The sequence below is a fragment of the Mya arenaria genome, chromosome 16 (genome assembly GCF_026914265.1).
Source record: "Mya arenaria isolate MELC-2E11 chromosome 16, ASM2691426v1".
In the NCBI taxonomy this organism is placed as follows: domain Eukaryota; kingdom Metazoa; phylum Mollusca; class Bivalvia; order Myida; family Myidae; genus Mya; species Mya arenaria.
The window spans coordinates 33,735,280-33,752,187 of NC_069137.1; the positions used below are offsets into that span (position 1 = coordinate 33,735,280).

The following is a 16,908-nucleotide window of genomic DNA, read 5'->3' on the forward strand; positions in this document are numbered from 1 at the left end:
GAGAAAGGTGATAGGAGAAAAGATGCAAGAGAAAAATCCGCAGATTTGGAAGCTAAGATGGTGCATCTTGCAGCTAATTTAAGAAAGCATAGAGCTAAAGGTCGAGCCCCGCGACCTCCTAGTTGCCCGCCTGAGCCACCTCAGGACTTAACAAGCACCCCTGAGAAGCAGGCTGAACTTAGAGCTGCTCAGAGTAAAGAACCAACATTTAAGATGGTACCTTTAGGTAAGACTATTGGTACCACTCCACTTGAAGCACAAGAAAAAGCTTTTACCAAGGCACAAGGGGGTTCTAAGTCAGATATGGGTAGCACTAGTTCTGGTAATAGTTCAGACTTTGATAGTAAGGGGAAAGCTAGTGAGAAGGACAAAGGGAATAAGAAGACTGGTGGTGGAATTGGTGGTTTCTTCAGTAGGATATTTGGTGGGAGAAAGGATTCTGACAGTGATTTGACCGCAAGTACTGATACATTGACTACAAATATATTGACAATGTCTGATCCCTATACAGAGGTTGACACTGCTAGTTATGAATCAGAAAAGAATGGTAGTGGAGACAGTGTGAAAGACAATAAGAGAGATTCACCACAAATGAAAGCCAAGGTAGTACCAGTAAGGCCAGTGAGCCCAAAACCAAGCCAAGCTCAAATAGATGCAGGTACTAGTCAAAAGCAGTCACCTAACCCGGAGGTCAGAGTGAAAGCTAAAGACAATGTAAAAACTGAAAAATCAGATAAAAATTCTAGTCAGAAAAGTAGCAATGTTTCAAGCACTGTTTCAAGCACAAATTCAACTCCTTCAAAGAGTTTAACAGTACCGGTTGCAATACCAAGGACTGAGGAAAAAGATCCATCCAAACCTACTAGTCCAAAGGGAAAAGAGGCCCCACCTTTGCCTCAAAATCCACCAAGGGAGTTAACTGATGCTACAGGGGCCCCTAAGCCAAGGGCAAGGGGGAATTCTGAGGGTGGGGCCCCAAGATCCCGTCCTAGAACGAGGGACCACCCTGAAGGGAAACCTAGGGATATCCCAAATGTACCTCCGCCCAAACCACCTGTTGCAATGAAACCTCGCCCCGTTTCAACGACTGCAAAATCATTGGACAATTCTGACAGGAATACCCCTCCTGTTACTATAAATAGCACAGCTAGTGCTATAAATAGCTCCACTGTCACAGGAAGTCATAAGGAGAAGCTACCAAGCACAAGTTCTGTGGAAGATTCTGGAAAATTGAATGAAGGGAATAAAAAGCCAGACAGGCCTGCTGATCCTAAGGTTCTAAGAAAAAGAGCAAAATCTCCCAAAAGAATTGTTGCACCAATAGCCCCTGGAAGGGCCTCAATGCCAAATATTTTAACTGGCTCCAATGCTTCCCTGGCCTCAAATGCCTCAGAAATCAGTATTCAGAGCCTACCAGCTAGTCAGGTTGAATCTAAACATGAACCACAAGCCAAAGGTCTTTCTTTTGCTAAAGAGCTGGAACAAAAGTTAAGTAAAGAACAACATGGAGGGAATGCGCCAGAGGTAAGAAAAATGAGCGCCCCTCCAGCACCACCTATTGTTTCTAAACACAACAGTCTTGAAAAATCAAAATCACTTCCTAATGATAAGCAAAAGACTTCGGTTCCTGAAAAATCAAAATCGCTTCCTTCAGAAGCGAACAAACTTTTGACCAAGGATAAGGATTTACCAAGGAGTTCTTCGCCTAAGGAAGTACAGCGTAGTCGAAGCTCATCAAAGGATGATTTGAAAATTACTTCATCAAATGCTGAAATCAGTCCAAGATCTCATGCAATGCATCCGACTCAATCGCCACCACCACCTCCAATACAACCATTGTCAGTAACAACAACAGCAACAGCGGATAACGATCAACAGGCACAATCAAATGCTTCTATTCAATCGGAAGAAGTTCCAATTCATTTGGAAAAAATCGAACTTCCAAAACAAGCGGGAAATAGTCGTAAGAGTTTCCTGGGCAAGTTGAATCGAAATAAGAATAAGCAGTCTGGTACTTCATCGATCAAGCGGACAAAATCGATAACGGAATCGGCTGTCTTGGGTGACCACCACCTTAAGAGAATCGATGTCAAAGATATCTCTGGTCCTGTGGTAAGTGATTAATGTACGATGATTTTTTTTATAGTCTTTGACCTAAATGTTAGACATGTAATATTTGCATCATTTATGTCATACGGCACTTGGCCGATATTCAATAAACTTGTTCAATCATTTATTAGCTTCAAGCTACACTCTCACAACTGCAACTTTTTTTTATGTCTTGGACAATTTTTTGCATTAAATGCCGGGGAAACCAGTGATACAAGACTGCTGACAAAATATCAGATTGCACTGTTCCATATTTATGTTCGAAAATTGATGTGTTATGGCTAAAAGCGTTACAAAAGCAGTTTTCAAAACAATTGAGATCTGCTCTATTGTGATTTCTCTTATATGACGGAATTTAAGTGACTCGCTCATGGTTTGTAAAATGCAATTTTTTTATTACGAAATAAAGTGTGGCAAATCAGAAGGAGTGCTAAAACAAAAATACCTAAAGCTGGAACCCTTTGAAGAACACAATTTTCATTAGCGTAACTGTGTTTATAATGTAATTGAATATTAATTACGGCTGTGATGTTGTGTAATTGGTTGATTGACATTATCACGTGATGTTATCAATGTATCATAAATAGGTCAACATATACACCTTTTTTGTTGAAGTCCTGGTGGCCGTGTGGACTAGCCAGCAGTTTTCTATTTATTTCTTGACTGTATCGGCGTGGGCTTGAACGGCACTAAAACTAAAACACATTTTTATGCTATAACTGTATTTTGTTGATCAATTTCGATATCATAAAGTAAAATAATGATAAACTAAGTGTTTTCAGATGCATTACCTGTAAAACTTATTGTTTGTCCAAAAACATGAGAGAGTCACTTTAAAGGCATTGGTACCAAAATCAGCTGATTCTGAGACAATATGTTTTTTAGTTCTAAATCATAAAAAAAGATGCTTATATAAAGGAGAGGCTTTTACAATATTTCCATACATTTCAGCTCATCACAGATATGTCTTCCAACAAGGTGGTGAACCGTCGCAACACAATAACAATCGGAGGAGATGACAACCCATTCCTGTCAGGTATATATACAGTGTCAACATGAGTCAATACTTAGCCCTTCTTTCTTTGAAAAAAAAGGTCAAAATTATATTATAGCCAGTGTCATTGCCAGTGTTAACTACATGTAGTTCTGTAGACTTACGGTATATCAAAGTAGTGCATTGCTTTATAGGGTATTAAAATACTTTGAACCCAGGTATCCTTGTTCCACCTCAGTAGAAAGACTGACCTGTTTCACCTGATTTGTTGACCATTCCAAAAATATGTGTGTGCCCCAGAGATTTGTCAAGTTTAGTCCAATATATTCATAGTTTTATGGTTAAATGCCACAATTTATAGAAGAAAACATGTGACAGTTTTCAGCATCTTATTGAGTGTAACTTATTACATTAAGATTATCTTGATTATATGAAAAGAATTTCCTTTAAAAGTCTCAGAACAAATCTTACACAAATTATAATACCCTTACAAAAATAGTGTGCTCTAGGCTTGTATTATTAAACAGACTTGTTTAAAAAAATTGGGCTATAAAATTAGGACAATTTGAAAAAGTAGTCCACAATTTTTCAGTGGGATCAACATCCACAGCTAGCGAGAAATGTGACTTATCCCACCTTTTTTCTAGTCTGATCCAATACACATAATAATGATTTGATATCAAATAAAAAAAATGTTTTAAGAACAATTGTTTTTGTTGCAGGGGGTTCAACGTCCTCTGGATCAACCTCAGCTGGCGAGAAATGCGAGTTATCACCGCGGGATTCGGTGGAAAATCTCTACGAGTTCATTAAAAATGAGGCCCCAACACCACCAGTTATGGATAAGAAAAACCTGTATGATCATGTGGTGGAAAATGTCCATGTGATTGGTCTGAGGCCCCCTTCAATGACGGGGAGTGAGGTAAGAATGAGGTTATATGACAAAGTAACTTTATCCAATTTCCATGAAACTTTGTTACAGTGTAATTGTTATTCACCAAGTTCAACCGTATAATGAATTGGAGTTACGCCCCCTCAGGGCCTTTGAGATGAACTTTATTTCATATTTTGCCGGGAATGATAATTACTGGGTACATGGCGCCCTGGCCATATATGAAATCTGAAAGATGCTTAAATATTGGCAGTAAATCATTTTGATTACCAGTATTAATCAGACATTTGGGGTCCCTTTTTCAAAGAACAAAAATTTATTCATGCCTTGGTGTCTGTGGTAGGCCACATGGGAAAATGAAAATCACGGCCAGAACCACAAAACTGTGAAAGATATTTGAATGAAACTTGGTATTCATGTTACAGTGACAAAATGAAATGTTTAGAAAAGCCCATAACTCTGGCTTTTACAAATGTTTGAGTTATGACCCTTGTTGGACTTAAAGCAACAATTGTCAAGCGTTTCAGGTGTTCGCTCTGCGGCATTCTGATTTATTGAACATTTTCTGCAATAAGGACAGGGTTTTTCCAGCTCCTCTTTTTCTGACTCCTTGTAAGAGGAATGAAACTTAAGCAGTAGGGGAAAATGCCTGTTAAAGGCTTTGTTATAAGATTATTAACATCCTGTATAGTAACCATTGCCTTGCCTTTAGCAGTGACCATGTTTTGAGGATATAAACATTCTGACTTTAATCATTTTCGTCACCTTATTGCAGGAACTCCGAAAATGCCTATGAATTATATTTAATACACCTCTAGTGATTTCATAAGAAATGGTGATATTACAATGCATATAAATATTGCCTCCCTTGAGGGAAACAGTGTGTCATGTTAACCCAAGGCAACACTTTCGACAGTGGCTTCACCTGAGGTTGCCAGTGTTTGCCGAGGGTTGACAAGATGCACTGTTCCCCTCAAGAGGGGAAATATTAATTTTTTATACTGGACAAAACTTACATTATTACTTTCTTTTGTGATTTTTTTGAACAAAGTCATTGTTGTCTGATAACAAAATATAAACAAAGCACCTGAATGGTATAGACAAACGTTTAAAGGTGAACTATTATCACGTCATACTATGACATCATCGGGTTACTGTGTGCTTGTGGGTTACAGAGAGGGGTAACAGAGAAAATGGTTGCCCACTGAAGATTGCTTTGTAAATGGATAGGAAACAAAAGGAGTGAGGTTTAATGGAATGCATTTATTACAGATATAGATGGACTAAGCATAATGTATGAAATACTATATATGTTTACTCATGAATTTGTGCCTTGTAACATGCTGATTTGTACATTCACAGGGCTACTTAGAACCAGTCCGCGCAAACCAGTTACACCAGGAACCAGTCAGCCTCTCTGTGGCAGAAACAGTGACCAGTCTAGGTAGCATAGCAACCAATATGGCTGACAAGGATCACAAGACTACATCAACCAATGAAATGGCTCATGACAAACCTGATGGTATTCAAAATGCACAGGCTGATATTTCACCAGAAAGGAGAGACTTGTTGGCTAACCAACCTATTTATGAAGAAATAACAAATGGTTATGGCAAAATTGAATCAAACATGAGTGATAACAAACAAGAAGAAAACCAACATGGGCATGTTTATGGTGTGAATGATCAGTCACAAGCTATAAATATTACTCAACTACCGACTTCCTTGAAAAAGAAAGACTCATTTTCTTCAGAATCAGAACTGTCATCTGCGAGCAACAGTTTATCTCGACCAAGACCGATTCCAAGACGGCGGCCAAGACCAATTGGATCGGGATTTGAGCAATATGTTGCGATGAATCGACCGGGTGCGACAGTGTTTTTGAATGAAGAACAATTACGTGATATGTTGGGTCAAATTACGAGCATGAATTTAGGGACGATTCGGGAAATTTACACACAGCATGAGAAGTGTTTCATGAAAGAAAATATACAACTGGGATCCGTCGGACCGCTTAAATGGCACGACTTTGATATCTATGGAAAACCAATTCATACGTCAGACCGAAGCATTATTTATAATGCAAAAATGAGGACCACCATGTCAACATGTCAAGTTATGGTTAGTTTTTTTTTGTTGATAACAGTGTTATAACATAATTATCAGATGCTAAGGAGGGTGATAGCATTTAATGTTAACTCGAGAACGTTAATGAAAACGGGGAATTATCCAAAATTGACATTAATGTTATGAGGTTTAACATGATAAACTATCACCCTCCATGGCATCTGATATCTATTTTATCATACCAAACAGATATTGTTTACACCGGTTTCGGCTGCATTTCAACTAAGAAGCGATTAATTGTTTCCTAATTATTATGACTGTTTCAAGTGTATTTAAATTCCTATTTTTAGATTTTTGTGTCAATTAACATGGATTTTCAATAATATTTTATAAGCACCTATTTTGCCCAGGCGCTTGACTCTGAGAAAGCAAGAAATCTATTTTTAAACTGCACACGAGTAGTATTTAAAATTATCACATGAGACATTACAGAAAAGTAATGATGATTGACAAAAGGTAGTTTTATACAGGCAATGGCACGTAAGACATCATAACAAAAAGTTCCATAATTATTTTATTGATTTTATAGTCAAAATATACTTGGGTAAAATTTTTTTAATCACTTTCGATGAACTGGGTTCATCAATTCAGCATTACTTTTACATGGATGGATAAAAACTTCATAGCAATTGATATTTATATGCTATGTCCATAGTACATGAATTATTTTGTAACCCGTGATTTGATTGGTCCATTTCAGCTTCTTCACTCCAGGCCTGAGATTACTGCAGCCAATCACCCAAGTCTTCTTAAACCTACGTGCATATTCACAGACCATGTTCCATTCTCCTATCTTACAGAGGAGTTTATCAAAACTAGTCAAATATTGGAAACAGGCGCCAGCCAGACACTCGCGAACATGGCCAAATGTTACATTGCAGTAGGAATTTTTGACATTACTGAGAGCTTGAATTACCATATGGGCTCGTTGGAAACAGTTTGCGAGAATCAAAAAGACTTTTTGCGAAAAGTGTTATTTTTTGTTCTCCAATTGTTAAGCGCAATGTCACATTGTCTTGAAGAAGGACATCCAATTTCCGAGTGTGATTTTCATGATTTGTATTTGATATCTAATCCATACTGTCTAGGCGAAACTGTCTCATTTTTGCCACAAGTTCGCTCACCCGAGGACCAAAGAATCGATCGTGTTTGTCTATTTTTAGAAAAATTCCTACAAGATATGTGCGCGAAATGTGATGCGTCAGCGGTACTTGACGATTCCGCATTTTATACGTACACAGGAATTCAGAAAATGACAGATTTACTGGAAGCGGGTGTGTTAGAATGCTTGCCAGTAGTACGGAGCTACATTGAATTCATACTTTGGGGTCCCGGTGAAAATAATCCAGAATATGACGATGATCGACAAAGCAATATTGAACCAAAGTTATCCATGTGGTTAGAAAAAGAGCGTGCTGCGTTGATTCATGATTTCGCAAAACGTGTTCAGAAGGGCTCTCGATGTAACATTCGGGATTTTTACCGTATGAAGTTTTTGTTGAAAGCCAGTGCGGGTAGCTTGTTGGAATGTATACGGTGCCATGCTGCTGCCACAGAAACTGCAAATTAGAATAAGGCCCACAACTGGGTCTGTCTGCAAAGAACTGAAGTTTCTACCTGAATTTGTGTCGCATTAGGGGATTTTTGGCACCAAAGTCAGAAAGACTTTATTTTTAAAAAAGGTCATTGTTGCAATTAGAATTAGTTAAAGTATAACAAAACATACAAATAAACAACAGCTTTTTTTGCGGTGAATTATTGACTTTTGTGCCAAAAATCCTTTTTTTGTGACATTTTAATAATAAGAGTTTCTAGTCTTAACCTCATGCCTCAATGAATTCATTGCTTCCATTACATGCAAAAAAGTACATTGGTCTTCAATGAAGATCTTTTTCTACATGTAGGTATTACTATTGGGCATATTAATATAATTAAAATACCATTGCCTGAACCTGCATTGAAAATTCATGCAAAAACCTACAGATGAATTGGAATTCATACACTCAATTCATTGACATGACACTAAATACGAGTTACACTGCCCTTGATTACCATAATTACCTACTTTATTTATTGGATCCAAATTTTGGTGTATTTTTTGTTCAGGGTAATCATGACATGAATTGTAAATTTCTCTGGAATTGGTTTTACAGTTTTGAATATTAATATCGGGTTGGGTGTCGGTGTAATGTCGATTATAGGTTGACCTGTCTGCCCCTTATTAACATTGTAGGCCATGAATTCATAATGCCTTTTTCCATGTTATAATATTTCATAAACTGTTAACTTGTAATGTACTTTCTATACACTGACTCTCAGTGTTGTATGTTTAAAGAGTTAGAACACCTTATTTGTAAAAGGACTTGTAAGATGATAAGTTTTCACACAGATAATACCAGTTTTCTGACAGGGTTTTAGCAAGGTTTTAAAAAGGGCAGGGTGCTGCAGAAAAGGGACAGGGTGCTGAAAGGGACAGGGTCCTGCAGAAAAGGGACAGGGTTGTAAGGGTGAAATGGACACCTTGCATTGGGCTGTTAAGAACTTTAATGTAATAAATTTGACAAAAAATGTTTGATATGTGTTTAATTGAAGTATGTTTTAACTGCCAGATATATTAAGTTTGTATGGGTTAATAATCATACATGTATACAAAATTAAGGAATTATTTTATTTTCTAAAGCATTCAGTTTTAAAAAGACAGAAGGGTGCACATGCTGGTCACCATCAAGGCCGAAGGGTACTGCCAAGAATTGCAGGGTGCTCTACAGGGCTTCCATTAAGAATTTGAAACTGAATTTATGAACTTTCTTACCATCAATATTGGAAGTTTTAGTTTTTCAAACACTACAATTTGTTCCACTATTTTTCAACTATTATGCCAATGAATTACAGATGTATATTAAAATAATTCATTTTACTTTAAAACGGAATTGAAAATGAGACCAGGTTTTGATATTTTGAACTTCCAAGCCTTCAACTTTTAGAAGTTTTTTAAAAAAGTATAGGAAAGTTTGTACTTCCAAGGAATCAATTTTAGAAGTTTAAGCCAATTTCTAGGGAGTTATGTACTTCCAAATTTCCTTTAATGAAAGCCCTGGGATGCAGCACCCTTCTATATCTGTTGAGCTAAAACCTGTTCTATTTGTCTGTTAATATTATTACTATCTGTGTTGACAAAGTTCTGATGCTTACACAATTTTCATTCAAGTTGTTAATATTTTTACCGAAAGTGTAGTGTACATACTTATAATGTATGTTATATATTGTGTTTAGAATGTGGCATTGATATACACATGTACATGTAAACTTACACATATTGTGTGTAGAATGTAACAGTGATATATACACATAAGTAAACTTACACCTTTATATTATCGACAATGCTTTTGCTGTTTATGTTCAAAACCAAATTTTGTGATTTCAACGATAAACTCTGTGCAATATTTATTGTTTTTGTTGGCTGCGTTGTTGTTGGTTTATTTTCATGTATAAAACTCATTCACATTGCTTTTATATTTTTGTTACTAAGGCTGTTCTCAGAAAAACATTGGTTTGGCAAAGCCAAATTTAGTTGCAAAGAATGCCCTGACTCAATAATTACAAGGCCCAGTTGGAATATATGCGAAAAATTAATTGACATTTGTATTTTTTTTCTTGCTTTTTAGCTTGTCTTATTTTAAAGAAAAAAAGTTGTGCTATTATATTAGCCTTTGTGTCATCCACTGCATCATCGTCGTGGTAAAACTTAAACCTTGGCTATAACTTAAAAAGCATTCAAGATATTCAAATGAAACAGGGTACACATCTTGCCAGCTTCTTAAGGCACATATGAATTGCAAGGCTTATAACTCTTGCTTTAATAGATATTGAGTAATGACCCTTTTTGTACTAAATATAAATAATAGCTGATGATAATCGGCGTTCTCACCATGAGATTGTCGTTTTAATAATGTTGCTTCATCACCTAGTCCACAAACTATAGTTCCTGACTTATCAAGCCACCCACTGAAATAGTCTGCCTGTGTGCCACTGTAAGCTGACAATGTTCTTACAGTCTTCCTATATTGTATTTTATGAGACTTCAATCAAATGAATGTCATGTAAATATTGCATTTGACGAGAACTTTGTTGTCAACGCGTTAAGATTTAATGTAACTTGAGGCTTAATTGTGGTCTTCGGTACGTTCAGGTATTGTCTTTCAACTTTGTACTTAAATAAACATAGGCAGGTACATGTATTAATAAAACAATTTAAGTAATTTCCTTAAGTTTGTCATGTTTAGAAATCATAAAATTTAAAAACAGGATATGTGTCCTTATTTTCAAAAAAAGTTATGTTTTTTATGTTACTGGAGATTCATTGAAATAAGTCCTTGATGACATTTTCAATGATCAATTAAAACCATGTCAAACGTATTTTGAATAAAATCATTAAAAATGTAAGAAAGAAAATTTTATGATGTCTGTTTTTTTGTATGTTTCATTTTGTTGAACCATAAAGAAGAAACTCAAACAAAACTGGTTTGTGCTATGAATATTTATTTAAAAAAAATAACTTTCCATTCCAGTGTTGAAAATTCATTGTTAATATGTTTGCTATATATATCAAAAAAAGTGGATAAGTTTGTATTGTTGTAGTTGATGATATTTTTGAAAAAAAGTTTCAATTGTGATTTTTGTGTTTTATTCTGTATGAAAATGTAACTAGTTTTTGTTAAGTTAAATATAAGAATACTTTCATTCCAGTTCTGACTATTTGATTTGGACATTCAGGTCCAAATTTCTTGAAAAATCTTAATACAAACATGCTTTCAGATCTTGGCTGGTATTCAATATTGGTCATAATTGGAGCTTAGAATGATGTAGCTAATCAGATTACATGCTATTTATAACTGACCAATAGAGTGAATGAAGTCAATGATGCATGACCCTTAAATTAATTTTAGTTTTTATATTGAATACCAGCCCTGATTTCATTTCACCAAATTACTTATACTTGATTTTAGAAATAAAAAAAATAGTTCTTTGTGACTGTCTAATAAATAAAATCGTTTAAAACTCTCTAAAAGAAAAAGAAAATAACACAATGTAAACATTGAAATGAAAAAAAGTGAGCTAAGCTTAATCCTGTTATGATGGACTTGAGATTATTTGAGAAGTTTGGGCTTTGATACTTTTAAGTTTTTTTAAATCTGTTGAAAGATAGTTGAGTTATAATGTTAATTGTTTTTGTATATTTATAAAAAAAATGTGGCTAATGGCTACCTTCATAATGTATAATAGTATGCTATATGCGATGTGCTTTGTATGTACTTTGTGTGCTTTTAGCATAATAATGCCTGTCATGTGTATATACTATTTATAGACTGAATGTTTTAACACTCATTTACATTATTTTATAATATTGAACGGTGTAGATTATTGTACAAGATTGCTTGATTATTCATACCAGCAAGAAGTTTTATTATCATTTTTAAAGCTGCACTCTAACAGATATACCATTTTTAAAACTTTTTTTGTTTGTCTTTGAAAGAGCAAATTTTGGCGTTAACATCTTCAAATCAATGATATAAGATTGCCGACAACAAATCAGATCATAGGTTTTTCATATTTTCGTTCGAAAATTAATGTTTTATGGCTTAAATCGCTACTAACGGTTTAAGAAAAATGCATTAAACATCAAAAATTTTACTCAAATATTAAAATCTGCGATCTTTTTTTTGTCAGCAGTCTTATATAACTGGTTTTCATGGATTTCGCAAAAATTGGCTCGTTCCAAGATAAAAAATAAAAAAGTTGTCAAAACGTTCAATCTGTGAGAGTGCAGCTTTAAGGGAACATTTAAGAAACAATTCCAGCTAAGGGTGATAAAAGAGTTAAAATCATGACTTCATGTAATTATTTGTACCACAACTCACCTAAAATCAATTATGCAGAGTAGATACATAAGTGGGAACTGCTCAAGTGGAAACTACACTTTTTGAGTATGAAAATGATAATTATGATAAAATAACTAGATTTTTAAAAATAAAAAAAGTTTTTTTACCAATACATTTTTTTTACGAATAGGAATATGATTGTTGATAAATATAAAACCATTTACATTATTTTCGGAGGTACCTGAAGAAAAGATAAAGGACTGACACACTTATTTAAAAGGAAAGCAAATATCATTAAAAAAATAATTATAAATTCATGCAAAAGTATGAAACAGTTTCTCATAGATAACAGACGAGCATTCATGCTTGCTCTGCTGTGCTCTTGTTCAAGGTTATTAAGATATAAATCGCCACCTTGGTGCAAGAAGATAATAAGTGCAGTGCATTCCAATGGCTTTTATTGTCTTCTCACAACAAGGTGAAGTATTGATCTGTAATAAAAACTAAAATCACATAATGTTCGTTAACATAATGTTTGTAACGCTTACCTTTACACAGTGCCATGAAACCTTTAACATTGTATTTTACAGACTTTTTATAGAATTTCTAGACGTTTTTTACTTTAATGCAAACAGATCTGTTGTCATGTTTTAGGTTGTGTTTTAATTTGATATCATTTTACAAATGTTTGTACCTTTTTCCCTAGATCTTCTGTTTGTTTTTTTATCTGATGTCAACAAACTTTTGTACTTTTCTCTAGATCTGATTGTCTTAACATCTTAATATGTCGACAAACGTTTGTACTTTTCTCTAGATCTGATTGTCTTAACATCTTATGTCAACAAACTTTTGTACTTTTCTCTAGATCTGATTGTCTTAACATCTTATGTCGACAAACATTTGTACTTTTCTCTAGATCTGATTGTCTTAACATCTTATGTCGACAAACATTTGTACTTTTTCTCAAGATCTGATTGTCTTAACATCTTATGTCGACAAACGTTTGTACTTTTTCTCTAGATCTGATTGTCTTAACATCTTATGTCGACAAACGTTTGTACTTTTCTCTAAATCTGATTTTCTTAACATCTTATGTCGACAAACGTTTGTACTTTTTCTTTAGATCTTCTGTTTGTTCTTTTATCTTATGACTACAAACATTTCTACTTTTCCCCTAGAACTTCCGATGTTTTTATTATTTTACGTCTACAAACGTTTGTACTTTTCCCCTAGATCTTCTGATGTTTTTATTATCTTAAGTCTACAAACATTTGTACTCTACTCAAGATCTTCTGTTTGTTTCATTATCTTATGTCTACTACAACATGTATGTCTACAAATGTTTGTACTTTTGCCCTAGATCTTCTGTTTGTTTTATTTTCCTATGTCTTAGTCATGTCACATCTAGCGTATTCAGGTTCACTCAGGATTTTCATTTTTGATTCTTTATTTTGTTTTAAATCTGGTTCTTTTAAGTGTTTAATCATTTAGTTGTTTATTTATTGTCTTAAGGATAACAATTATTATGTTTCTTGTTTCTGTTGGGAAAGTTCTCTTAAATTTTGTATTTTCTTTTCATTACATTACCGGTACTGAAATAATTTGTTTGGAAAAAAGCAAATTGCATTTTTATTTAGTGAATTACACCATATTTACTGACTTTTTTCTATTTTTAATGCTCAAAAGAAGTTATTTATTCCCCTGTTTTGACATTGATTGATTTTGAATACAATTATTATTGAACAATTATGTTTAAAGTTGACTTTGTTTTTGAATGAATCTTTAACCTGGCATAATTTGAAATAGTTCCCAAATTTATCAGTAGTTTAATATACAAAGAATATTCTAAATTTGGCGTATTTAAATACAAGAAAGTAAATCCTTATTGTTGAGTATAATTATTTGTTATGTAATTAGTATATAAGTAACTATTTCAAATTGGCGATTTTCCATAGAAAGATAACTGATAATTTGCTTACAATTATTGAAAACATAGATAAAATGTATCCCTTAACTTACAACATGACAGTCGGCAATTAGTGTATTCACTTAATTGTGCTTTGTGAAAATACTTACATGATTTTGTTTCTTTGTAATATACATAAAATGTTTGAAAATAGCCAGTGTTGTGAACTATTATATAATTATCATCTAGATGTATTGCAACAAAACAAAATGTGTTATGACACAATAATAAAATGTAAAGACCAGATCTTTATCTTACATATATGTGGTATATAGAGACTTATTATAGTCGGAGATAATGCCATAATGGCTTGATGTTTAGCTTAAAAGGCTCTGTAGCAAAACCTCATGGGTTCAATCCTGGCAATAGAGCTTCGTTTATGATTAATACTGGTTATCACCAAAAGGTAAAATGTTCTTAGTCACTTGCTATAGATTATTTTAAAATTGTATATATGATTATATATTGCTTTAAAACTCGAATGAGTTATTTTACTTTTTGATCAATGGGAGGTAAACTACATATTATACTTTACCTTTTTGACCTTTTTGACCTTTACCCTTGTTCTACATTAGTGCTTTGCAAACGCATATATGGCCAATTGTAACTTTGTTTAAACTGTCTATAAAATCCAGGTTAAATCATTTTACCTTTCATTTGATTTTCGTTTAATTAAGACCACTTTGAAAAAGCAGGGGTATATTGCTTTGCACATTTCGGTCTGTCTGTCAGTCAGTCAGTCAGGACTAGATACCCCTGGACCTTAAACTTGGTAGGGCAGTTTGTCCTGACCTTCGAGGTTAATAGGTCAAAGGTCTTTTTGATTGATAACTAGAGTATGCTGGGGCATAAGGTCCTCAAACTTTATAGAGACTTTGGTCGGTGTGCTTGGGCCTAAGATCTTCGAACATGGTAGGGAGGTTGGTCATTGCGTGCAGGTGACCCTTATTGATATGGAGGTCAAAAGTCAATGTCATAGTGACTTTTAACACAAAAACCTAGTCTGGTCATCATAATGAGAATGCTTGGACCTACGGTCATCAAACTTTGTGGGGAGGTTAGTCATAACCTGAAGATCCCAATTGAAGACCCCTTTTGATTTTTAGATCAAAAGTCAAGGGCACCAGATTGACCACAGTAATAGCCATATTTCTAAACAGGAATTAAAAATAAAAATTTACAATGATTTATAACTATTAGATCTATAACTAATTATTATAACTAAATGTTTTGCCAGAAAGTTGCAAAAATGAACATTGTCGTATTATTGTAAACATATTGGTAAACACTTCAATTGACCTTCAGGCCATTTTTTTATTAATTGGTTAACGGATTTTTTGGAAAAAATGTTGGATGGGTGGTGCGAAAAAAAAAAGGATTTCATACTCATACTAATTTTTTTACAATACCTGTACATGTATTTTTCATAGCGTTTGTTGCGAAACCCAAAACCAAAAGATCAACATAACAACAAACAGGAAAGACAAGTTCATAGAATTAATATGAATGCCATTTGAAATGCTTAAGTATTTTTTTATTTCTTTGCAACACAATGTCTTCAATGCCTGCATATTATAATGAATATTGATATGTTCAAATGCTCACTTTGTCATACACATATGTTTGGCTTTACAGTCCAATTTTCTCTTCTATCAATTTCAAATTCAAATTAATGTTATCATTATATAAGCAGTTTATACACTTTCAACTTAAAATAATGTGACATTTTAAGTCAATATTATTACAAACATTCAGTTTTACTGTTACTTTTTGTTGATGTTTTTTGAAGCACATCCTGACTGCAAGAGTTTTTCTATTTTCAACACTATTTCCACATATCAACCTTACAATGAATATGCCTGTGTCTCCTCATTGCTGGGCACTACTTCTTCTCAACAGAAAAAAACACAATGTAACAAATTTCACTGGCTCAATTATTTATTAAATGGAATAAGGAAATGTAAATAATAAAAATGACTTTATATTCAGTAATGAATTCTTTTATGTTAAGATATTTCTCCGCAGCTTTAACAAAATTTAAGTTACCCCAGATTGATTACTTGAATAGTAGTCTCCATATGATTTGTTTAACAATTAATGCCCCCCCCCCCCCCGGGACAAACACAGGCTAATATATTTTATCAATTACTCAGGTTTATATGTGATTTGTTACCATTGATACAGACATCAGCCTTGATGTCAGATATACCAAAAAAATAATTTAAATGCAGATGGTATGTTGAAAATGAGAATTTATTTTTTTGTATTATCTCAGCTCTATTGAGGCCGCCATTTCGAAAACAATTTTTATAACTGCATCCTTATGTTGCAAAGGAACAGGCAACAGGTTTTACATCATTTCATGTGCGCAAAAAAAACACAACTGATTTACTTTTTTCAATATTTAAAAAAAAAAACTATTTTTTTTATTTGGAGTTTTCCAAATAATTTGGCAGCGGATCCGTTAACCAATTTATTAAAAAAAGGCCTTAATTAGCTAGCATTTGTGTATCTGTATAACTTGCATTTCCCTTATTCCTAACTTTATATCATTCATTTAACTGTTTCACTGCTAACAGGAGGACGCAAACATATTTAACTGGAAACTATACTCATAAACTCCCTTAACAACATTTACAACTGGTCAGTAGTTATACTTCTATCCTCAAACTTTTATGGATGTTGGTTATAACCTAATACTATTTATGCGAAAGTTACAGAAATAAGCTCAGTAGCAAAAAGTTTAAACGTAAGCCCGGTTTAATGGCACTGAGTAAACGCCAAAGACATAGAACATAAAATCACAAATAAGAAACATGGAAGAACAGCACAAAACTCCACAAGCAGCACAGTGCATACATACTATATATATATAAACTAGGTATGTTTATCAAGGATGGTTATGTACCGCCTTGGAACGGTTAGTAAAATGTAAATGATA

General features: G+C 33.9%; 1 protein-coding gene across 3 annotated transcripts in view; it reads left to right on the forward strand.

Annotated features, from left to right (window-relative positions):
- The window catches only part of LOC128222015 (uncharacterized), a 38,697-nt gene extending 24,491 nt beyond the window's left edge, over positions 1-14,206 (forward strand). For all 3 annotated transcript variants that reach the window (XM_052930756.1, XM_052930757.1, XM_052930758.1), the window contains 5 exons: positions 1-2,112; positions 3,061-3,145; positions 3,826-4,025; positions 5,358-6,116; positions 6,823-14,206. The exon at positions 1-2,112 is cut by the window's left edge and continues 1,568 nt beyond it. In XM_052930756.1, coding sequence (XP_052786716.1) covers positions 1-2,112; positions 3,061-3,145; positions 3,826-4,025; positions 5,358-6,116; positions 6,823-7,692 — 4,026 coding nt within the window. In that variant the 3' untranslated portion in view covers positions 7,693-14,206. The remainder of the gene's footprint in view (positions 2,113-3,060; positions 3,146-3,825; positions 4,026-5,357; positions 6,117-6,822) is intronic.
- The last annotated feature ends 2,702 nt before the right edge of the window (positions 14,207-16,908 follow it).